The sequence below is a fragment of the Rhinopithecus roxellana genome, chromosome 15 (assembly GCF_007565055.1).
Source record: "Rhinopithecus roxellana isolate Shanxi Qingling chromosome 15, ASM756505v1, whole genome shotgun sequence".
NCBI lineage: Eukaryota > Metazoa > Chordata > Mammalia > Primates > Cercopithecidae > Rhinopithecus > Rhinopithecus roxellana.
In genome coordinates, this window is record NC_044563.1 from 88,804,005 (window position 1) to 88,828,889 (window position 24,885).

A 24,885-nucleotide genomic window follows, 5' to 3' on the forward strand; every position below is an offset into this window, starting at 1 on the left:
AATGACCAGTGATGATGAGCTTTTTTCATATGTTTGTTGGCTGCGTAAATGTCTTCTTTTGAGAAGTGTCTGTTCCTATTCTTCACCCACTTTTTGATGGGGTTGTTTTTTTCTTGTAAATTTGTTTAAGTTCTTTGTAGATTCTGGATATTAACCCTTTGTCAGATGGATAGATTGCAAAAATTTTCTCCCATTCTCTAGGTTGTCTGTTCACTCTCATGATAGTTTCTTTTGCTGTGCAGAAGCTCTTTAGTTTAATTAGATTCCAATTGTCAATTTTGGCTTTTGTTGCCATTGCTTGTGGTGTTTTAATCATGAAGTCTTTGCCCATGCCTGTGTCTTGAATAGTATTGCCTAGGTTTTCTTCTGGAGTTTTTATGGTTTTAGGTTTTATGTTTAAGTCTTCAATCCATCTTAATTTTTGTATAAGGTGTAAGGAAGGGATCCAGTTTCAGACTCCTGCATATGGCTAGCTAGTTTTCCCAACACCATTTATGAAATAGGGAATCCTTCCCCCATTGCTTGTTTTTGTCAGGTTTGTCAAAGATCAACTGGTTGTAGATGTGTGGTGTTATTTCTGAGGCCTCTGTTCTGTTCCATTGTTCTATATATCTGTTTTGGTACCAGTACCGTGCTGTTTTTGTTACTGTAGCCTTGTAGTATAGTTTGAGGTCATATAGCGTGATGCCTCCAGCTTCGTTCTTTTTGCTTACGATTGTCTTGGCTATGTGGGTCTTTTTTGGTTCTGTATGAAATTTAAAGTAGTATTTTCCAATTCTGTGAAGAAAGTCAATGGTAGCTTGATGGAGACAGCATTGAATCCACAAATTACTTTGGGAGGTATGGCCATTTTCATGGTATCAATTCTTCCTTTTCAAGGACCTCTTCAAGGAGAACTACAACCACTGCTCAAGGAAACAAGAGAGGACACAAACAAATGGAGAGTTCTTTATATATTCTAGCTACAAGTGTCTTGTCAGATATGATTTGCAAAGTTTTTCTGCCATTCTGTGAGTTGCCTTTTCACTTTCTTGATGACTCCCTTTGACTCATAAAAATGTTAAATTTCATTTGCTTCCCTGCAAAACACACACACACCACACACTTTTTTCTGAACCATTTTAGTATAGATTACATATACATTGTGACCCTTTACCACTAATACTTCATTGTATATTTCCTAAAAATAGGAATTTTTCTCTTATGTAACCACAATACAGATAGAAACTTGATAAATTTACATCGATACAATACTTTTATCTAAGCTACTATTCATGTTCCAATTTTTGTCAGTTGACCATTTATAACACATTCCTCCAGTACAGGATTCAGGCTAGGAGCAGATATTGTATTTGGTTGTCATGTCTCTTTAGCCTCCTTTAATCTGGAACATTTCCACAGCTTTCTTTGTCCTCCACGACACTGACATTTTTGACATTCAAAATGTCAAAATTCAAAAATGTCAGTGTCATTAAAAAGGGTTAACTGGTTAACACAAAAACCAGTTAACCCTTTTAGTTACTGGTTTCTGTGTGTGATATAATTCACATACCATAAAATTCACCCAATTCATACAATTGTACTTAATATGTACAATTCAATAATTTTAAATATATTCGGAGAGCTGTGCAACCATCGCCACAATGACTTCTAGAACATTTCATCATCCCAGGAGAAACTTTGTACCCATTAATCATTCCCCATTGCCTACCAATTTCTCCAGCCCTAGACAACTAACTTGTAATCCACTTTCTATCTCTATGAATTTGCCTATTCTGGAGATTTTGTGTAATGGAATCATACAATGCATGGTCTTTTGTGGCTGGCTTCTTTCACGTACCACACTGTTTTCGAAGTTCATCCGTACTGTAGCATGTATCAGTATTTAACTATGGCCAAACAATAGTCCATTGTACAGCTATACCACATTTTGTCTAGCTGTACATTAGTTGATAGATATGTAAGCTGTTTCCACTTTTAAGCTATTATGACTAATGTTGCTATGAAATCTCATGTAGAAATCTTTTTGTGCCTTTTATTCATCTCCTGTAGTAGAATTGCTGGGTCACATGGTAGCCCGTGTGACCTTTGAGGAATTAACAGACTGCTCTCCAAAGCAGCTGCACCATTCTGCATCTCCACCAGCAGTGTATGAGTGTTCCAATTTCTTCACATCCTCATCAACAATTTTTACCATCTGTATTTTTTATTATAGCCATCCTAGTGAGGTTGAGATGGTATCTCATTGTGATTCTGATTTGTGTTTCCCTGATGACTAATGATGTTAAGCATCTTTTCAGGTGCTTATTGGTCATTTGTTTGTCTTCTTTGGAAACATGTCTATTAAAATCCTCTGTCCATTTTTAATTGAGTGATTTGTCTCATTATTATTGACTCGTAAGAACTCTTTATATATTGTAGCCATTAGTCTCTTGTCAGATATATGATTTGCAAACATTTTCTACCATTCCATGGGCTACCTTTTCATTTCTTAATAGTGTCCTTTGAAACACACAAGTTTTAAAATTTCACTGGTGTGCAAGTTGTTTTTCAACTTCCCTCCATTTTTAAAACAGAGCATTCTTCATTTTGTGTTTGTCTGCATTTTCCTTGTATTGGGATTGAGGTGATGCATTTTGGCCTAAGTACAGTATAGGTGATGGTATGTTCTTCTCAGAATATCACATCTGCAGGCACATGATATCCATCTGTCCTTTATTGGACGTGCTAATTTCGATCATCTGGTCAAGGTATTGCCTGATTTCTCTGCTGTATAATTACTGGCTTTTTTCCTATCCCATTCATGATGTTTAAAAAGATGAAATTCACTCTTTTCAGTCTGTCTACACTCCATCAGCACATTGCACTTTGAGTTCTGTACTCTCTCTGGCACATGCTGCACAGTGGCCAGACCCACCTTGGCTGGGCCTGTGTCCTCATGTCTCAGAAAGGGGCTTTGTTCCACTGACCACAGTTTTCATGCAAATTATTCACGCCCTGCTACAGTGAGTGTCTTCATTGACCTTGCTTGCCTAGAGACCTGAGTACTGCCTTCTTGGACTCAGAAGTTGGATGTTGCCATGCTGGAAACATCAAATAGAAATAGGCAGTTCTGGAAAACATGTGATTCTGGGCTCAGCAGGGGGATGTACTGTGATCCTCACATACCAGGGGCTGAGGATTGGAACTCAGAAAAAGATGAAGGATTGAGAGGCTGCGCCGTGTATGTGTACTTGTGTCTGTGCTGTCCCTGACCTAAGAGAAGCTCAGGAGATGGGAAGAGCTCATTTTACCTTTCCAGCTCAGGAGGACAGGGATATTTGGAAGGCCTTGTGTGAGAACCCAAATCAGGTGTCATAGCCTTTCATTCCTACTTCAAGCTTGAACTCTTCTGTTGCTAGGACACACCCCACTAGAAAAACTGTGACTAAAGAACATTCTATCTCAGTGAAATGGGGAAAACCAGCAGAGAATGAACCCCTTTAAAGAACGTATCTTGGGTTTAACTTCTAAAGTCTCAAGAAGTGAAAGTTAATGATGAAGATGAGGATGACAGTTAACATTTATTGGGCCCTTACTACGTGCCAGGCAATGTTTCAAGAGTTTTCCAGGTATTAACTCATGTAATTCTCAAAACAACTGTATCTGGTAGGTACTATCATCACATGAAGAAACTGAGGCACAGAGAAGTTAAATAACTTCCACAAGGTCACATAGCTAATAAGTGGCAGAACTGGGATACAAATCCAGGTACCGTAAAGGACATAATGGGAGTCTTGGAGAATATGAGCATTATGAATCATAAATCTTAGAGAAGGCACCTATCAGTGTGATAAATGTAGAGAATGTGTTTTCAGAGAAGTACATTAGGAATACTGGGCCGGGGGAGTATGGGTGAGTGATGCTGCTTGAGTCATCCCAGTTCCTCATGGGGAGCCTTAGTGATGGTTTATCAAGCCTCTTTGTTGTTGTTGTTGTTGTTGTTTTTGAGACAGCATCTCACTCTGTCACCCAGGCTGGAGTGCAGTGGCACAATCTTGGCTCACTGCAATCTCTACTTCACAGGTCAAGCAATTCTCCTGCCTCAGCCTCCTGAGTAGCTGTGATTACTGGCATGTGCCACTACCGTCCGGCTAATTTTTGTATTTCTAGTAGAGACAGGGTTTTCACCATGCTGGCCAGGCTGGTCTTGAACTCCTGACCTCAAATGATCCACCCGCCTTGACCTCCCAAAGTGCTGGGAGTACAGGCATGAGCCACCGTGCCTGGCCCTATCAAGCCTCTTATACTTGGCACCTGCATTACTCAAAACTCCAGTTTAGGTACCTGATGTGGCTGCTAAAAGCTGCCTTCTGCAAGCCAAGTCACCTGGAAGTAACATTGGGGTTCCAATGTGCTACACTGTCCACAGTTTTATAGCATGCTCAGGCATCTCACACACACACAACTGCATTGACAGTGTGTGCTGATGACCAATTTGTGGTTACACACGATGGGTTACCCACAAGGCTGCAGAGGGCTGCACTTAGTAGGCTTGGCCAGGGTTCACCACAAGCTCACACTCTGTACCTCCATGCTCTTCTGCTGTGCATGCTGCTTCAGACATTACTGGGCTCTGTCTTCTTTGGGGCATTGGATCCAGTTCCTGCTTAGCAGCTATTACTTTTTTTCAACTGCAACACATGTAATAAGGCAAAGCCAGCACCAAAGCTCAAATTCGAGGTAGGCTTGTATTTCTACTTTTTGTGTTTTGTAGGGAAAAGACAGAAAACTTCAAACTGTGGCCCAAAATTATCCTTCAGTCCTAGGATACCGTGTAGGATCAGAGAACAATCCAAGGCAGTGGTAAAACATGCAAGATTATAATCGAGGAGTAGATTTTTTCCTTATCATTCCTTCAACTCCTTTTCCCTTCTGACTCAGGACTATATATCCAGCCTACCCAGGTGCCTAGACCATAACAGTGAATGCATGAATATGCTGTGTGTGTATATGAGATTCAGAGTGTTGTTGATAGTTAGAAATGACCTAGATCAATGAGTTTGGACTTGGTCACTAGTTTTTCTCTGCCAAGCAGAGAAAAAAGGAAAATATCTAAACAAACTCCGAGGGCTGTGTCAAACAACATGCAATCAATCGTCAAACCACAGCCCTAGTCCCCAGAGCCCCTTGGGTAAGATCTTGTCTTGAATTATGGGCATGTAAGGTCTGAGGCAGTGGGATGGGAGACAGAAACACAGGTCGACTCCACATTGCAACCACTAGGTGGCACCTGTTCGAGGAACTGCCCAAATGGCTTGTTCACAACTTGGAGCATTGGTCAGCTTGACTTGACATGAAATGCCAACGTCTAGATGGGCGGATAAAGAAGCTTGCCAGGGCCAGTGCTGCCAGGCTTGGTTTGAGGAGCCAGTGCTCTAGGAGGGGCCTGGATTCATGACTCTAATGAAGAGCTCATCCTATCTAAGACAGCAGCTCCCTCCCACCATCTGATTCTTTGTCCTTTAGCCCTTCCTTGTTTATAACACTCATCACTACTTGACTTTACAGTATATGTTCATTTGTTTATTGTCTGTCTCCCCAGACTGGAACCCAAATTCCAAAAGAGCAGGGAGCTTCTTTTGCTCCCTGCAGTATCACTGGCTCCTACAATGTCTGGCACTTAATAGGCTCTCCATAAATATATGTTGCATAAATGAATGAATGACCAAATACATAATAAGAAATCATTAGTAACTAAGGTCTGTAGTTGCACCCCCTTTACGAGATACTCTGAAAACCAAGCACTACTGAGTTACTGTCATTGTCTGCTAAGTGGGTTTAATTTGTATCACTTTTATTCAACTAAGGCAAACTGCCTATATTAGAGTGGTTTCATTTTCTAAATCTATTTTGATGCTACTGTGTTCTCTGGAAAGTGCTCCCTGCTGAGTAGTGAGATCTTCATGGCTGTATCACTGACATGGATCACAGGAGCAGCCTTGCTATGTTAATAGGCCCCTGAGGATTGTCCCCTGCAGGCTGATCGAGACTGCCTGAAGGGAGAAGGAGGCAGGGTACTACAAATATTAGGACACCTCTGAGCTGGGCTCACAAGCCCCTGGAGTGGAAGATGGTCACAGAAATGAAGCCTCACCAAGGCCTCTAAGTTTCTGTGCATGGGCCCCTACTGGCCTCTCCCGGGACCTTAAATCATAGGCAGCTGATGGCTTGCCTAGCTAGAGGGCCCTATGTAACAAGTTCCCTCAACTTGATGAGGAACTGCTTTACTCCAGCCTCAGCTAGTCCATTTGCCTCCCAAATGCTGGCTAGAAGTAGTGTAGACTTGGGTAAGGCTCTCAAGACATATCCTGTTGTGTGAAAAGAAGCAGAGATGCTGACAGTAAGAGGCATCTTTTCAGGGCTGAGAAGATTACAGCTGGGCCTGGAATGACCCCTGGGTTTTCCAGCACATAGACCCACCAACTGTGGTGGTCGGCTGCAGGCAACAGCTCCAGTGCATCTTCCTGCAAAGATTTGCCAGAGGGTAAGCAAATCCTTGCACTGTGCTGTGCAGCCACTGCCTTTCCCAAGTTGCTACATGACATTTTAATATCACCTGCAAACCTAAATCCAGTGAGTACCTACAGACGACACACTTAACAGCTCAGGGCATGATTCAGAGGAAGCAATTTTCCAAAGTGAAGATAATTGTTAGTGTGAAAAGGCAAACACATTTTTATTAACATTGGAAATTCAAGGGAGATGTGGTTAAATCCATAGATGCAGCACTTCAGTAAATGGCTAAAGAACAATATCTACAGCTAGAAGGAAGGACTGTACAGATCCACGCCCATTCAGAGTTCACCCATAGAACTAGCTCTCTTGGAGTGAAGATGGAAGCTCAGCTCTGACCTCTTCCTGTTTACTTAATAAGCAGCTCCTCAAAGTCCCGGTTCCTGTGTCCACACAGGACATCCCAGAATTAAGAGCTACCTAGTCACCTTGTTTCCCAGGTGACCTTAACCTGGGTAAAGTCTCATGCCTTTACTCTGTGACATTAAAACTTATATTCCAGCCCTGACCTCTCCTGGGGCTTTGTATAACCACTTGCCTATTTGAACCCTCCAGTTGGACATATGATAGGCACCTAGAACCTAGAATGGCCAAAATAGAACTCTTAACCATCTCCCCTTTTCGCTGTTGTATTGCTGTATAAGAAGTCACCTCAAAGCCTATCATTTAAAATAATAATCACTAATTTTGCACACAAATCTCTAATGTTTTCTATGGTTCAGTGAGGACTGTTCCATGAAGTGTCAGCTGGAGCAGCTGGAGAATCCCTTTCCAAGATGGCTTACTCATGCAGCTGGCAGGTTTTGCTGGCTGTCGCCTGGGAGTTCAGCCTGGCCAGTGGGTGGAAGGACTGTGGTTCCTCTCCACATTGCCTCTCCACAGGCTGCTATGGCTTGCTTCCTCATGACGTGGTGACTGAGTTCCGAGTGTGAGTGTCCTAAGGAGAGGAAGTGGAAGCTGCTAGTGTCTTAAGCCCAGGGCCTGGAAACTCGTAAAGCATTACTTCTGCCATGTTAATATTGGTCAAGCAGTCATAGAGCCCACAGTCAAGGGGTGGCAATATAGACCCTAACTGTCCATGGAAGGAGCCTCAAAGAATTTGCAAACATGTTTTAAAACTGCTGCATATCCCAAACCTGCTCCTCCTAGTCTTCTCCATCTACCAGTTTCTTAGGCAACTAGGAGTCATCTTTGACTGCCTTCTTTCCCTCAGCCCTTCCATACAATCCCCATCAGCAAATTCTGTTGACTATCCCCCAAAACATGTCCAGATTCCTTCTACTTTTCTCCTCTCCACTACAACACCCTAATCCAGACAATACCTTCATCTGCCAACTGGATGGCTGCTTGGTCTGTTGCAGTAGTCTGTGAATAACTCTCTCTGCCTCTGTGCTTGCTTCCTATTCACACAGTAGCCAGAGCTACCTTTTTAAAACATAAATCAGATTATCTTCCTCCTCTGCCGAAATCCATTCAAAAGTTTGCAACATATATAGAAATAACTCAAACCCCTCATTCTAGATTCCAAAGCCCAATGTAATCTGGCCGTGTCTGGTTCTCTGGCCTCATCTGTACGACCTGCCTTCTCATTAGACTACGATATACACGAATGCTTGCTCCTACCTGACAGCCTTTGCACTTGGTTTTCCTCTCTCTGGAAAGCTCTTCCCCCTAATTTTCCCAAGGCTGGTTTCTTCTTGCCATTTAGTTTTCAGTTGAAATGTAATTTCCACATAGAGGCCATCTATAATCCCCAATCCTAAAGTAGCCACACAGTCATCTGTTACAGTAACTTGTTTTAAATTTCAACAAAGCTCTGAACACTAGCTGCTACTTTTCATGTTGATGTATCTGTTCTTTGTCTGTCTCTTCCCTCTAAAATGTAAGCTCCATGAGAGCAGGGACCTTGTCTGTCTTATCACTGCATCCCCAGGGCCTAGAAGAGTGCCTGGCAGAAGTTTGATAAATATTGATGTAGCAGGTAGAAATAGTATCTCCAGACAGCCAGCCCCCAACAGGATCACAGCATCTCTTAAGGTAGTTGAGGGTATAGAGAGGAAGCTCCTCTCTATACCTCCTGGGCGTCAGTGGCTTGTGCGTGTACCAGGAACACAGCTCTGGTGCATGGGGCTGCCCCATGGAGGACCATAGTGACCGGGTTTGTGTAGCCTCCTTCCAACCCCCAGAGTATTCCCATCCCTAGCCTTCTTGTGAAATCAGCAAGACAGGATCACACAGTCATGAGCACAAAGTTGCTAACATGCTTGGACAGAATGGTGCAGCTCAGTTCACCTCACCTTCACATCAGTGCAGTCAATAACTCGGGTTATGTGATATTTGAATTTTCATCTTATGGTTAGACTCAGAAATATAGGCCAAGCTCCAGCATAACAAAGTCCAAGTGCTTGTTTTAATGCAATTTTTTAAATGATGATGTTCAAACTTTTGAAGAGAAATCTGAAAGTGAATATTTAGGGCCCATCCAAATAAAGAAGTTTGATTGGGACTTTTAAAGAATCAATGTTATTAACAGGTTAAAAAAGCAACACTGAGATGAAAAGCAAGTTTAACCATAATGAAGTTGTCTTTGTTTTCTTCAAAAATGCTTGTTAAACTTTTTTTTAGCACTTTGGTATAGAGAACTGGCTGTGCATAGGATTGTTATTGAAATAACAAAACACTCTAGTTGTAGGTAGTCCATCCATTACGGAAATGGTGGCTTGTTTGATTGGATTCTTTTTTATTCACTGTAATGAGATTTTTGCTTGGGGATTTAAATGTTTAAAGATTCAATAACACTGAAAATTCAAGTTCAAGAAATGACGGTGAAGCCCTGCTGGGCTGACCCAAAGTGACATGATCGTGTGGCATTTAGAGTGTGTTTCCGGCAGTGCTGTTACTGTTAGAGAATGAGACCACCCTTCAAGGGGCTGCTCATGTCCATGGAGCAGAGTCCATCTCTCACATTTGAGAGTGGGGGAAGGAAGGTGTACATGACAGGCTGGGCCTCACCACACCCACCTGGACCTCAGATCCCTTGTGATGGGAAGCCCACTTGGGGAGTAGAACCCTTGGCAATACTGACTCAGGGTTGGTGAAATCTCCTTTTCATGATAATTGATGATTCTCATCCACTGAGGAAATTACATTTCACCTGAACTCCCCAATCTCTCAGGCAATGGCCAGCAGAGTGTCCGAGGGCACAGACGAAGGTGCGAGAGTCGGCACTGTGTGTTTGCTGCAGGGTAGAAGCTGGCAACGAGGAGGGCTGGCAATAAATTTACATTATTATGTCTCCAGAAGTGCTTAGTTTTTATTTCTAATTCTTTCTGCTTTAAGTTTTTTTTTTTTTTTTTCATGATCACTGCTTAGAACTCAAGCTCCTGGGATCAAACTTGTATCACACAGGCTGGAGAAGGCTGTGGAGAAACCGAGTCCTCCCAGGTCTCAAGGTGGGTGAAGGGAGCCTGCAGGGGTCTCCTTCCCTCCCCTCTTGCCTGTTCTGCCTGATCAGAGCCTGCACATGAGTGCAGAGGGCTCCCTTAGAGAGCACTGGGCTAGAGGAAGCTGAAGTTTCAGAATAAGCAGGCTATTCTGTGGCCTCCTTTCCACTACAAACTCCTTGAGGAGGAGTGAGACCCCAGAAGGACAGGTGAGTCTCACCTAGGCTGACCAAAGTCCAGCTCAGCCAGCCCTTGATGTATCCAAGACATCTGCCCACAGCAGTGAGAAGCTGATGCCACTCAAAGCCATTCTCAGTCTACATCCACGATGCTGGGAAAGAAAAACCAAGTTCAATTTACCAAAATATCTGTATTATCTATAAAAATTGAACTCTAATGAGTCACTGATACTGGAGGCAGCAATATCCGACTGTGCTGACATGCAGAAGGAAGATAGCTCTGTCCCACCAACCCTATAGCAGAACATTTGTACTGAGTGGCATGTGGGTGGAGTCATTTGTAAGGCCTCAAAAACCTGGACACTTTGGAACGTAGCAATCGGATGAAAGATCTTGGAAACATCTCTCGGGACTCCTGGGCTGTGTACTTGAAATAGTTCTGGGGATGAGCCAGGACATCAAACAGAGCCTTGATAAGTTTCTTATCCTAAAAAGAACAGAATTTTTGTTACTGGGCCAAAATAATTAAATATGCTGACATTTTGCCCATGGAACTGTGATGACCTAGTATTAGGCCGTAGCTTGCTTAGCTGAAAAACACTTGAAAAATTGTTTCCTCTGATTTTTATCTTCTTTCCAGTTTTTTTTTTTCCTAATTAGTTTTAAGAAGTATGAATTACTTTTATAAATAAAACTTTAATATGTAAAAAACCTGTTTTCTTTTTCCCAACCAGATGAATGCAACACTGGGATTTGGGAGAATTTGTAGGATTAGTGATACCACAAGTGTTTATTGCTAATTATTTGTAAGTATTTAAACTTTGGTGAATTTTAGGCTTGAAGTATACATAAGGAGCGAAGGATCCTCAACTATCTGTAATTAATAGAAAAACATTATTAGCTACTGGTTTGGATTTATAAGCAGATTTCTCCCTGCCCCTCCACAAGTTTCCAAATTAAAAAATACAACTTCACTTGACAACACTAAAGACAGCAACCTGATTTTTTAAAAAATTAAGTCTGGTGAAGGCATAAAACTGACCTTGGCCCAGGACAGGCTCCGTGTCTGAAAGGTGGCAACACGCAGCAGGAAGAGAAGCCTTCTCCAACAGTACTTGGGAAGCTCTGTGGATAACTGCCATGTCCACCTGAGCCATGCACTCACCTTAAGTATTTCCTGATGGTTCTCAGATGCATAGAGCCTGCCATCTCGAACTATGTCTTCAATGAGTTCCTGGTAGTCCTCTGTTGGAATAAAGAACATGTTTTGCATTCTTATGATTTGTTACTTCCAAACTTGCTCTTTCACTTTTTGATAAGGTTCTGAGAAATGCCCCTTCTGTGGCTGCTATCACTTACCATTCTGCTACTGAGAAGACAGTCAGAAGAGAACTTCCACAGACTCCACCACCTCTCTTCACATACCGGCACCTGCACCCATCTTCCCCGTCCCCTCTTCCCTCAGATGAGCCTCTGTGCATCCAGTCCAGGCTCATCCCTCCACTTAGCATGCCAGGTCCATCTTCTCTCCCCACATCAACAGTATTGTTCTAGTAATTCTGCTCTTCCTTTCCTACATTATACATTTTTCTCTCTATTGATCTCCCCCACCCACCAGCATACAAAAATGCTGTATGTCTCTGACTTTAAAAATCCCTCCCTTGACCTCATTTCTCCCTTCAGCTTCCATCTCACTTATCTGCTCCCTTTTGCAGCAAAAATCCTTTAAAACATTGTCAGCACCCACTGTCTCTGATCCTTTCCCTTTCTTTCTCTTTTAAACCCAGTCCAATCAGCTTTGGCCCCCATTACTCCTCCAAAACTGCTTGGTGAGACCAGCAATGACCTCCATGTTGCTAAATCCCAATGGCCAGTTCTTGGTCTTCATCCTCCTTGATGCATCAGTAGCTTTTGACCTGGCTGGTCACTCCTCCTCCTTGATCCAGTCCTTCACTGAGCTTCCAGGACACCATGCTCTTTGGTTTTCCTCCTACCTTATCCGTTACTTCTCTGAGGCTTCTTTGCTTTTCTTCTTCTCTCTGACCTTTTACCAAAGGAGGGTCCCAGGGCTTAGTCCTTGGTCTTCTTTTCTGTGTCTATGCTCACTTCCTATTGAGCTCATCAGGCTCTCCTTTCCCTCTCCACCTCCCCGCCTCCCACTTTTTCTGTATCCTTGTATTATGTAAAACAATCAAGCTTCTTATCCACCAAGAAAGACTCTTCTCTCCTTTATTTGAATGGGGCTGGAGGGTGGAGAATTTGGCTGGTTGGGGAGGAAGAAAACTATGTGTGCGCTCTCATTAATGCTTTTTGTCCTGATGTACACATTAAATGCAGTGCACGCTGTACTTCTCCAAATGCCAATCTTCCCCCTTTGAAGTCTAGCTTATTTCCTATAGTCATCATTCAAATCAAGCATATGCAAAGCACAATCTTTTCCAAATTCCAGATACAGAAAAAATGCCTCTTTGTATGCATATCGTGTGCGACAAAGCCAAACACAGTATAAGAAAATCATTGAAATTGTGTGAGAGGAACTCTTGAAAAGTTTCTCTCAGTTAAGGGATGGTAAATGGAAAGTAATGGTATAATAGTTACAATTACTAATTTGATATGTTTACAATAGCATTGGTACTCTCTTAGTGTGGTGTCTTTCTTCTTTTTTTTAGTGAATATAAAACATGAGAATACATTTTCTTTCATCTTGAATTCCTCTGCGGCAGTGTCTCTCCTCTTTTTGATGATGGGACTTACCATTAAGAATGTCAGTTGCTGTGCTGCATTCTGGTGTAATAGGAAACTAGAGAGCTGTTTGCCACTCCACCAAATGCTTCCAGACTGCTATTGTTTAAAAAATATATTTCTTCTGCTTTTAAGAACTGTGTTTCCTTACTTGCTCCAACTCATTAGAAAGGCAGCAAAGTTACATTTAAGAATCCAGGCTCAGGCTGGGCGCGGTGGCTCAAGCCTGTAATCCCAGCACTTTGGGAGGCCGAGACGGGCGGATCACGAGGTCAGGAGATCCAGACCATCCTGGCTAATACGGTGAAACCCCGTCTCTACTAAAAAATGCAAAAAACTAGCCGGGCGAAGTGGCGGGCTCCTGTAGTCCCAGCTACTCTGGAGGCTGAGGCAGGAGAATGGCGTAAACCCGGGAGGCGGAGCTTGCAGTGAGCTGAGATCCGGCCACTTTACTCCAGCCCCGGAAACAGAGTGAGACTCCGTCTCAAAAAAAAAAAAAAAAAAAAAAAAAAAAAAAAAAAAAGAATCCAGGCTCTGGAGTCCCAAAGTCCTGGTTCAAACCCTGCTTTGCAACCTTGCCATGCTGGGACCTTAGGTCAGTTCCTTAAATCTCTAAGCCTGAGTGGCCCCATCTATAAAATCAGGAAATAATCATGTCTACTTTATGGAGTGATTGTGAGGAAAGCACCATGTAAAAGGTACTTCAGCACGTACCTGGCAGTCAGCAATGCTCAATGCGTGTTAGCCCTGGCTACAGTTCTCACCGTTCTCCAGCTCTCAGAGGGCTCGTCTATAGCAGCCTCATGTACACCTTCTAAATGTGATTTCTATTCTTCTGGGTTTGAAAAGAAGATATCAAATTTTTTGGAAATACATGTTCGAAAGAAACACTCTGAGTGAAGGCCTCGGGGGCTTCTCTGTGGGGAAAATAGCAGTTTCCAACTATTCTCTACTGTGACACATGCAAGACACACTCTTGTGGGCATACACTGCATTATGTGTAATTTTCCCCAGTTGGAGCTACAACTCTTTTTTTAATTAAAAAAAAAAAAAAAAAGCCGGGCGCGGTGGCTCAAGCCTGTAATCCCAGCACTTTGGGAGGCCGAGACGGGTGGATCACGAGGTCAGGAGATCGAGACCATCCTGGTCTACACGGTGAAACCCCGTCTCTATTAAAAAATACAAAAAACTAGCCGGGCGAGATGGCGGGCGCCTGTAGTCCCAGCTACTCGGGAGGCTGAGGCAGGAGAATGGCGTAAACCCGGGAGGCGGAGCTTGCAGTGAGCCGAGATCGCGCCACTGCACTCCAGCCTGGGCGACAGAGCGAGACTCCGTCTCAAAAAAAAAAAAAAAAAAAAAAAAAAAAAAAGACATTTTAATGTGTCACAAAGGCAGAGTTGAGAACAGCCATATTTATTTTGGAGTCTCAGTGTCTTTTTGCTTTCTTCCTGATTCCAGATAGGAGAGGTTGCCAGTTGGCTGCTTTGGGGTAGATGAGGCTCTCTGTCTCTCTCAGCAGAGCCTTGTGGGAGGCATTTATGTCTACACCAAGAGTCAGATACTAAAACTCCTTGTCTTGGGTGTTTGACATTATTTCAGGCAACTGTAGGACAAAGATGATGATCCTTGCTTTTGTTACTTTTTGGGAAAGCCATAGAATATTGTCTTCCCAAACAATTTTGGCACTTGCCATCCTAAAATCCTTCAGTGGCTTCCTCTAAGATTAAGTCTGTCCTCCAGAGCTTGGCCCTGAAGGCTCTTCACAGCCAAACCCCATTCCCTTCTAGTCTCCTCTCTCACTGCCAAGCCCCACACACCCTACCCACTGACCAAATAAGACCATTCGTCGGTCCACACGTACACCAGGTACTTCATCCTTTGACTTATGTCCTTCCCTCTTTCTGAATGTTCTTCTCCATTGATGCTCAAAATGTATATGTTCTTTCAAAACCCACATCTCTCAAGACTTTGCTCTATTCCTTCTAAAAGCTTATGTAAAATTAACTGCTGCTGCTGCTTCCATGCTCACCTAGGGCTTTGTGCTGCTATAGCATCTATAACTATATATATAGTGTTTCTGTCACTAACCTTTGTGTTTCTGTCACTAACCATGTTGTTTCCAGCACTTAGCCCAATACCTGACATAGTAGATGCTCATTAACTATTTGTTGGCTAGATGAACAAATAAGCTCATGAAGAAACAGATGATTCCCCTCCCACAGGACTGTGTGGTCCTCCAGGACAAAGGTCCAGTTCATTTTATGCTCTTAGTCCATGTTTGCCAACCAAGTCTCAGAGTTAGGTAGAGCCCCAGGGCTCAGATGGGCCACCTCTTCATCTAACATGAAGAAAATGAAACCAGAAGTCATCTGACTTGCCCAAGATCCCACAGTGAGTCAGTGAAAAAGCCAGGACCAGAACTCAGGTCCTTCCCCACCTCAGGATTCTACCTAATAAAAGCCACAGTCATAAGAAGTTAATATTTACTGAACAATTACTATGTGCCAAGCACTGCCTCAAGTCCTTTAGGAACTCTCATTGAACTCTCAAATAAGTCTAATGATTATCCTCATTCACACATTAAGAACATGAGGCTTAGAGATGGTAGCATACACAAAGTCACAGAAGAAATCATAGCCAGGCTGATCAATCTGACTCCAGTGCCCATGTTCTTACCAAGCTATGCTCACTTTTAATATATTTTCTAAAACATCTTTTCCTCCTGTTGTCAGTGTCCCCAAATGCCTGTTAAAATTTGGCACTTGTGAGTCAGCAATGTCTTTTCCCCTCATCCTGCCTGCCTTTCTGAGCATGTGTGCTTGTCAGCAGTTTGCCAGCTGGCTCCGAAGTTGGCTCTGTTGAAAGCAGAGAGGCTCTTTCCATGTGCTGCAGGCTGTGCTTACCATCATACGTCACATATGGGACCTGGAACCCTCTAGCACTGTTCCCTTCATTGGATTTAAACTGAATCCACAGCTTCTTTGACCTGGAGGTGAAGGCAATGGGGCGTTCGTAGGTCTGGCAGGTTTCGTATGTTGTCACAGAATTGGATGAAGCTGCCAAGGGAAGTTGGAGAGGGGTGGGGTTTAAGACTCATCACTGATTCTGCATACAGTAGATGCTCATCTTTCTAAACACTCAAACCGTACAATAAATTATGCTCAAGAGCTCTTCAGGCCCAGCTGAGCTAGCATAAGTCAAAGGTCCTGGAAACAGAGTAGATTCAGCTGGTAATTGTGGACCCCCAGGGGAGGCCACGCCAGAAAGACCTGGGGCTTGGTAAGCAGCAGCAGCCCAGACTGTACCATTCGCTGTAGGAGCTGGGTGAGGGCCTCCCATTCCAGAACTGACCTGTTGTCATCTAATCATCATCACCACCATTGGCTGCCTAAGACCAGGCAGTGTGCTAGGCAATTTATGGGCTTTGTCTCATTTAATCTTCTGAAAACCACAGAAAGTTGGTGCAACTGTTGCCTTTTTAATAGAGAGATTACATACTTGCCCAGGGTCATATAGCCAGTATGTGGTAAAACAAGGATTTAAATCTATACTTAACTTCAGACATTTTAACCAGTAATAAGGAGAGCAAACGATATAGTGGCTTCATGTGTCGTCGTCATTCTTTTTGTTTGTTTGTTTTTTGAGACAAGGTCTGGCTCTGTGAACCAGGCTGGAGTGCAGTGGCATGAACACGGCTCACTGCATCCTCCACCTCCCGGTCTTAAACGATTCACCCACCTCAGCCTCCCGAGCAGCTGGGACCACAGGCATGCACCATCATGCCCAGCTAATTTTTTAAAAAATTTTTTGTAGAGACAGGGTCTCACCTAGGCTGGTCACAAACTCCTGGGCTCAAGCAATTCTCCTGCCTCGGCCTCCTCCCTCAGCCTGGGATTACAGGTGTGAGCCACTGTGCCTGGCCTATTACTCTAAGTGTTTCACAACTATGAACTCCTTTAGTCCTTATAATAACCCTATAAGGTAGCAACTGTTATTAACCCCATTTTTAACAGATGAGAAGACTGAAGTGCAGAAAGATTCAGAATGTGTGTCCGAGATCATAGAACTAATAAGAGGTGGAACTGGGACAGAGATCCAGGCAGTCTGGCTGCAGAGCCCCTCATTACACTGCCCGTAAGCCGTGTTGATAGCAGTCTTCCTTTGTGGACACTGGACCATGAATCAGGATAGGAGGACAGGTCCCCACCTGGCCAGGCTCGGTCAGTCCCCAAGCCATCAGTTGCAACTCAGTATGAGGCCTTGTCTGGGGCCAATACTGCATGATCCTCACTGGCTCTCTGGGTCCTTGTGGAAGAGGGTCCAAAACACCCCACTGAGCACAGAGGGGAAGACTGACCTGCAGGGTCACTACCTCTGGGGTCCAGCAAGACGTTTCAGTGTGTGGCTTTCATTTAAATTTTGTTTCTCACCGACTCTATAAACTCATGTTCACCTCTGCTCTAATATGGAGGTGACGTTCTAGGCCTGCTCCTCACATTGAAAGCCTGGGGAGCAGGTCATCAGGCTTCCCAGCTAGCCTGAGAAAGGGAGGGAGGCAGGGAGTGAGACGCACAGGTTTTCCGCATCACCAGATAGTCTCCACAGTCGTCCTCTATGGGCAGGAAGATCTCAGGAACCACGATCAGGATGCGGCGCTTGGGGGGTGGGTTGATGGTCCACGTACACTCGGTGTTGGCTGGGTAATTGCCTGGGTAGTTTGGAGATTCAATGTATCCAGTGAAATCTCCCAGCTCCCCTCCACATCTTCTGTCTGGAAAAGGAGATGCCCTGAATTATGGCACGACACTGTCGTCTCTGTCCTGACCACCGCTAGCTTGCTGAGCCCTGCAGCATCCCTGTTGCCACCCAGGAATGGGGCATGAAAATGACACCATCTGGGAATGAGTCTGTCCTATAACACTCAGGGCCCCCTGTGGGAGCCAAACCATTAAACTCCCCACAAGGAGTCTACCCCTCTGAGTTCCCGAGGCACCGTTTTCTCGTTAGCCTGAAAGCGTTCACGGTCAGGGCAGGTGTTTGTGAACAAAAGGATAAATTTAGCTTTCAGTATTGTATTTACCAAGTCCAAGTGTCAGAGGAACCCATGAGACAGAACTTCTAGGTCTCTCAAACTAGGGGGAACAGAGCTCATTGCTCTGTAGAGACTATCTGACCCCTTTTTCAGAGAACTTTGATGAAGACAGACATACATTTTTCACTTTTCTCTCTGGTTAAGACCACATCTTATTTTTTATTCATCTCTAATTTTTAAAAAAAATTATTATTTTTGAGATGAGGTCTCTCTCTGTTGCCCAGGCTGGAGTGCAGTGGTGCGATTATGGCTCACTGTGCCCCTGACCTCCTGGGCTCAAGCCTCCCAAGAAGCTGGGACCATATGCAGGTACCATCATGCCTGGCTAATTTTTTTTCTTCATTTTTTTGTAGAGACAAGGTCTATGTTGCCCAGTCTGGTCTTGAACACATAGGCTCAAGCTATCCCGGCCTTGTCCTCCCAAAGTGCTAGGACTACAGGCATGAGCCACTGTACCCAACCCACTTTTTATGTTTAAGGAAGGAAGAAAATTCTAATTAGCTATCAGTAGGTACAGGGCATGCTGGATACTTATGTCTGGCACCAAAGGCAGAGGCTGCACATGCATGCACAGACCCCTCCCTCACCCACAGCACCCAGCTGTATCTTCATTCATCTAATCCCACTCATCCCAGAAATGTCACCCAAAGCTCTGAGAGCTCAGAAATGAGAAAGACACAGTCTTTACTCTCAAGGAGCTCATTATTTATACTGTCAGGTAAATCTGTGCAAGAGAAGATGTTGAAGGGATTACTTTTTCCATCTCTAGTTACAACTGGGATTTATTATTACTAGAAAAAAAAACAAATAGGCTTTTCTTCTTGGAAGAAAAGAGGAGGAAGGGGGAGCCATGGGGCAGAGAATTGCCTTCAGTCCTGAAGGGCTGCCCTAGGAACTGTGCCATAAGGCTCCCATGGGGCCAACCAAGGGCCAGGTGGTGGAAGACAAGGGAACATTCATCTTGTTCTAACACTGTGAGCTTTCCAAAGTCCAATCCACCAACAAGCTAGGATAGCATGAGGTAGCGAGCTTCCTGTCATAGCAGGTATTCAAGAAGAGACAAGATGGAAGGCCACTTATAAAGATGTTGTTAAAAGGACTTCCTTGCAATAGAAAACCAGGTGACCTTTCAATCATAAAGTTCAAATGATTTACTGCCCCCCTCAGTCCCAATCTCCTCTGGTTTAGTGGGGGCCTCTTTGCTTCTCTGATTGCTGTCTTAAAGATTAGCTGGGATTTACTTTTGGCCTTTACTGGAGAGTTTTTGTTGTAATTTTGGTTATAAATGATGGCTTAAAAAAAAAAGCCTAGACAGCAAGTCCTTAAATGATTTGCTTCCCCCTTCCTATAAAACACTAACCGGTCTCCTCAGCATCTATCTGAGGCTTTGCCTCCTGGTCTGCCTGAGACTCCCTTCAGCACATTCTAGCCTGAGATCCAGGGGTCTCCTCCCAAAAGGCCTTTTGCTTTCCTCCATCTGTGCTTCCCCCAGCTGCTCTCTCAAACATAAGGCTCTTTCTCCTGCTCTTTCCCCATCGTCTCCATCAAACCTTCTCACACCCTCCAGAAGCCTTTCCTTATCTCTCAAGACAGAGTCAATTGCTCCTTCCTCTGCAGTCTCACTGCCTGAGCTCCCTGCAGGGTCAGCGATGCTGATTTATTCTGCTTGATATCAACCAAGTCCTGGCAGAATGCTGGGCACATAACAGGTCCTCAGGCAATGCATGCTGAGCAAGGGTGGACTGAAATTATGCTCCAGGGAGGAAATTAAGGTAAGTACAGCTTGTACGTGTGCCTGAGAAAGTAGCCAGGATCAATAAAGATGAGTCGCTCTGCACAGTCAGGCCCTGCTCTCTCTCCACGCTGGTCTGCATGGCTGTGAGCTGGGCTCATAACATCTATGTGGTTCTGAGTGAACCTGGGACCTCTGCCCCATGCCCCCTGCTCTGAGTTGGACCCAGACACATATCTTCTTAGCCAGAACTGTGAAAAGCCTTAGAGAGAGAGACCTACTTTTACACTGGGTTATGTTTGTGGAGCCATCAAAGTCAGTCGTAGTATTTCCTGGGCAAGAAACACAATTATCTTTTCCAAATTCAGGCTGGAATGTTCCTGCTGGGCAACGAATACATCGGTGAGTAGTGGTGTTGTAGAAATGTCCAGGTGAACATTGAACTGTGGGGCAAGGGAGGGTGAAAAGAATGAAAAAAGGAAAGATTATTTTAATCAAATGCAGCACAAAGATTTTAAAGTTTGTGAAATACATGTTTATGTGCAAATGAAGTAGGGCTTTCCTACCAATCTGGGGCTAATCAACACTTAATCCCTAAATAGGAGTTTGGATGGGGCTCATGAAACAGAGAAATCCAGAGGGACAAGATATGTGTGTATCTCCAAAGAGTTTCTGGAGAGTCAGGCATCAGTGATCAATGATCACAACTCCAGTCTTCATGCAGAACACATCTGTGAGTATGGGGGCAGGCGGTTGCAGAACTGAGTTGGGTTTAGAGTTGGGCTCCCTGAGAAAAGGCAGTTGGAGTGGGGTTCTGGAGAAGGGATACTGGGGGGATGCTCTAGGTCAGGGCACTGAGATGGAGGAGGGCTAGAGGAAGGAACCAGGGGAACCTTTGTACCAACTAGCTCATCAGTGCCTGATCATCCCTTGTCAGCCTGTCCAAAGGGGCTAAGGTGGCTGGAGGACAGCTTGTTCAGTGAGTTCCTGTGCCCCCTGCACATCCTGCAGGGGCAAGTGGAGCTGGGACCCCCAGCCACTGGGGCACTGCATCAGTCTGGGCTTGATTGGAGCCTCACCAGACTCCCATGATACTTAGAAGGGAAATCCAGTCCTAGAAAAAGGCAAGCTACCAAGTGCTCACCTCTGGTTTCACAGTCCTGAAAAGAAGTAGCTCCCTGATGTTTGGTGGGAAGGCCTCCTCCACAGGGGAAGCAGGAAGTTCGGCCAGCTTCAGGCTGGAACGTGCCTAGGGCACAGAGCTGGCAAGGTGCAAAGCCATCTGCAGAATATTCACCAGGTTGACACAGACCTGGAAGGACCAATAGCCTTACATTAGCAAGGCCCCCAGGCAGACCCTTGCCCCCAACTCTCCAGATGAGATCAACTTCAGTCCAACCTGTCACCCCGTGCTGACCACAGTTCCCACCTCAGTCAGAGAGCACACAGTCAACGCTGCGGTGCTTCTGACCCTTAGTCAATGGCACATGAGTGCCTGCTGTTTACACACAGGGCTACACAGCACAGTGCAAAGATGGAAACCAGTAAGTCAAGTGTCAACTGCTTCCAAAGTAGTTCTCAGGCTTAGGTCTACACGCTGCCTAAGCATCCCCTGCAAGGCAGGAGAGAGAGTTCTCTGCCCTGGAACCAATTTGGTAATTAGATCTAGAAGTACCCCTTTACCTAGCTGATTACATCCTAGTGATATAAAGAGTGATCCAGACTGGGCTTGACGGCTCATGCCTGTAATCTCAACACTTCGGGAGGCTGAGGCAGGAGAATCACTTGAGCCTAGGAGCTCAAGACCAGCCTAGGCAACATGGCGAAATCCCCTCTGTACAAAACATTTAAAAATTAGCCAGACATAGAGGCACATGTCTGTAGTCCCATCTACTCTGGGACTGAGTCAGGAGGATCACTTGAGCCCAGGAGTTCCAGGCTGCATTGAGCCATATTTGCTCCACGGCACTCCAGCCTGGGTGATCCAGCACAACCTTGTCTCAAAAAAAAAAAAAAGTGACCCAAAGAGTCTCCCCTGTTTTAACAATAATATTTACTAAGTTAGATCTTACACATGTTACACCTGGGACAAGAAACACAACCATAAACAAACAAAAGGATTTCTAAAAGCACCTGTGCCTCAGGAATTAGTCATTGGCAAGATGCTATCAAAGTCTGCTATCTCTTATATTCTTAATCTTCTCCCCTCTATTAATCATAGTGGTCTTATTTTCCCCCATAAGTTATAGATATGATAGCATTTCAAGAGCGCACACCCTTGGGAGGAGCCTGGAGCGTGTCAGACCTGGGTTCTGATTCCACATTCTCCACTTGGCTGTGTGACCTTAAAAGAGTCACTTTAGCCTCATGGAGTTGTAATGATTATATGAATTATGAATAAATCATATAATATACTTAGCATAATGCCTGGCATAGGTGAATATTCAATACATTCTAGCTATAATAATCATTATTACTAATAGTCTTATTGCTGTCGTTTTTTTTTTTTTTTTTTTTGAGACAGGATCTCTGTTGCCTAAGCTGGAGTGCAGTGGTACAATCACAGCTTACTGCAGCTTGACCTCCTGGGCTTAATAACTATCCCTGCACCTCAGCCACCTAAGTAGCTGGGATTACCATGTGCCACCACCCCCAGCTAATTTTTTTTTTTTTAATTTTTTCTACAAATGAGGTCTCACTATGTTGCCCAGGCTGGTCTTTAGGGTTAGGGTTAGCCACCTGAGCTCAAGTGATCCTGAACCCAAAGTACTAGGGTTACAGGTATGAGCCACCATGCCTAGCCTAAATTTTTCTTAATAAGGTCACATAGGCTGGGTGCAGTGGCTCACGCCTGTAATCCCAACACTTTGGGAGGCCGAGGCGGGTGGATCACCTGAGGTCAGGAGTTTGAGACCAGCCTGGCCCACATGGCAAAACCCCGTCTCTGCTGAAAATACAAAAATTAGCAGGGCATGGTTGCATGCACCTGTAATCCCAGCTTCTTGGGAGACTGAGGCACGAGAATCACTTGAACCCGGGAGGTGGAGGTTGCGGTGGGCCGAGATCGCACCACAGCACTCCAGCCTTGGTGACAGAGACTCTATCTCAAGAAAATATAATAATAATAATAATGTCACATAAAAGGGTAAGTACATGCTGAAATGTACCCCCTTATCAACCTTGCAGTTAGTTTTGGAGTTTTATAACAGGCCAAATATATGATAGGAGTCACACAGTCAATATGAAGATTTGATTTTTAAGCCAGAAACAACCTTGCAGTTGAGTCTGGAGTTATTTAGGTGGGAAATAAAGCTGAGGCTGGGAGTCACTCCAAGGACAGCTGTGGGAGCAGCACAGGGGGTCTTCACTCTGTCGTGGCCATCAGATACAAATCACCACTCAGATCACACTTGCCACTGGAGCCCAAAGAGTGTCAATACAGCCAGCCCTTCTCCCATTTAATAAAAGGAAGACATTTAATAATAAAATAAATAGGAAAGCCCACAGAGCTTGAGATTGACTTCAAAGTTAACATTTTGTAAGAGATAATTAAAAGCTCTTCACAGAGGAGGTCCCAGTTTTAACAAAATAAATGGATATATTTGTTTTAAATAAAAAAGCTATGAATTTGAGACCAAAGCTAGAGAAAAACCCAGACCGCCTCTCTTCATTTTAACACTTTCAAAACAGTACCTATAGATAGGGAAATCACTCAGGTTTCAGGTGTATATATTTCCAGTGAATAAAGCACGCAGTTGCAACACTTACACTCTTCTGCTAGTGTATTCTACCCCATCTTCATTTATTTGCTCGAATGAGTATCTGCCCAGCATGGATCAGGCACTGACCTAGGCACTGGTGAGCCAAAGATGAATCGAGCCAGCATGGTCCCTACTTGTAGGAAGCCCCAGGTGAGTGTGCATTGTCTGGAGTCCTTGAGATGCCTTCTGTCTAAACAATGACATCAGAGATGGGAGGAGTAGGAAGGAACAGACAACATCCTTACCTCCACATTCAGACATATTCCAAGCTTCTGGGGTCTTCAGGGCCCAAGAATTTCCTGGTCTTGGGCATGGTTCACAAGTAATTTGTCCTTCCTCATTTTGGAAGGTTCCGTTTGGACATAAAATGCAGCGTTCTTGTGCTCCATCATAATAGGTCCCAGCCCTGCAACTGACTAGCCAAAAGGGAAACAATCTGGTCAGTGTGAACACAAAGGCCAAGGAAGGATGATGTGAGTTCTAGAGATGAAGGCAAATAGATGGCACTGACCACACCGCCCACCGCATGCAAACTCACTGAATACACAGTGTGCCCAGCCTCAGTTCTCTCTGCACACCTCTGCACAGCATGATACTTATTGCCCTGTAAGAGGGGTTTGCAGGTCTGTCTCTCCCCAGACTATGAGCTCCTTGAGAACAGGGATCACAGGGGTTCTAATTATTTTTGTAGCACAAGCACTTGATGGTTGAAGAGAGATTTTTAAAAATCCTGGATCTCCCTACTTCACAGGGCTGTTGGCACAATTATAAAGGTGAAAATCATTCACTGAACATAGGTCTAGTCCTGGAAGAACAGAGTGTTATTAATTCTGCTTGGTGGCATCCTGAAAGGTGTCCTAGAGGAGATCACATTTGTGTCAGGCCTTGAAGGATGAATAGGATCTTCGCAGGTGGGAAAGGGGGCAGGTTCTAAAAGTTCATGCATTAAATCAGGAGGAGAGGAAAGAAAAGGTTGGGAACAGACTTCAAAAGTTCTTGAGTGCCAGGCATTTGGATTTTATTCTCACAGGTAAAGGAATCATTGAAAGGACAGGAGCCAGGTATGGTGGTTTGTGCCTGTGGTCCTAGCTACTGGGGAGGCTAAGATGGAATCTCCTGAGCCTAGGAATTTGAGTCCAGCCTTGGCAACATAGTGAGAATGAGACCCCTTCTCTAAAAAAGAAAAAAGAAAAGAAAGGAGAGGAAGATGACCAGAAGCTGTGTTTTGAAAAGCTCATTCTCTGGTGGCCAGCTGGGATGGGTAGTGATCTCAAGACTCTTACAAAATAGCACACTTCAGGTTCATAATAAATAATACAATGGGCTATGCGCAGTGGCTCACACCTATGATCCCAACACTTTAGAAGGCTGAGGTGGGTGG

General features: G+C 44.3%; 1 protein-coding gene across 4 annotated transcripts in view; it reads right to left on the reverse strand.

The window, feature by feature from the left end:
* Positions 1-8,960: 8,960 nt before the first annotated feature.
* SCUBE2 (signal peptide, CUB domain and EGF like domain containing 2) overlaps positions 8,961-24,885 on the reverse strand; it is a 74,093-nt gene continuing 58,168 nt past the window's right edge. For all 4 annotated transcript variants that reach the window (XM_030918725.1, XM_030918724.1, XM_030918723.1 and 1 more), the window contains 7 exons: positions 23,750-23,920; positions 20,888-21,055; positions 20,025-20,186; positions 17,493-17,690; positions 15,823-15,975; positions 11,343-11,422; positions 8,961-10,664 (listed from right to left, as the gene is read on the reverse strand). In XM_030918725.1, coding sequence (XP_030774585.1) covers positions 10,512-10,664; positions 11,343-11,422; positions 15,823-15,975; positions 17,493-17,690; positions 20,025-20,186; positions 20,888-21,055; positions 23,750-23,920 — 1,085 coding nt within the window. In that variant the 3' untranslated portion in view covers positions 8,961-10,511. The remainder of the gene's footprint in view (positions 10,665-11,342; positions 11,423-15,822; positions 15,976-17,492; positions 17,691-20,024; positions 20,187-20,887; positions 21,056-23,749; positions 23,921-24,885) is intronic.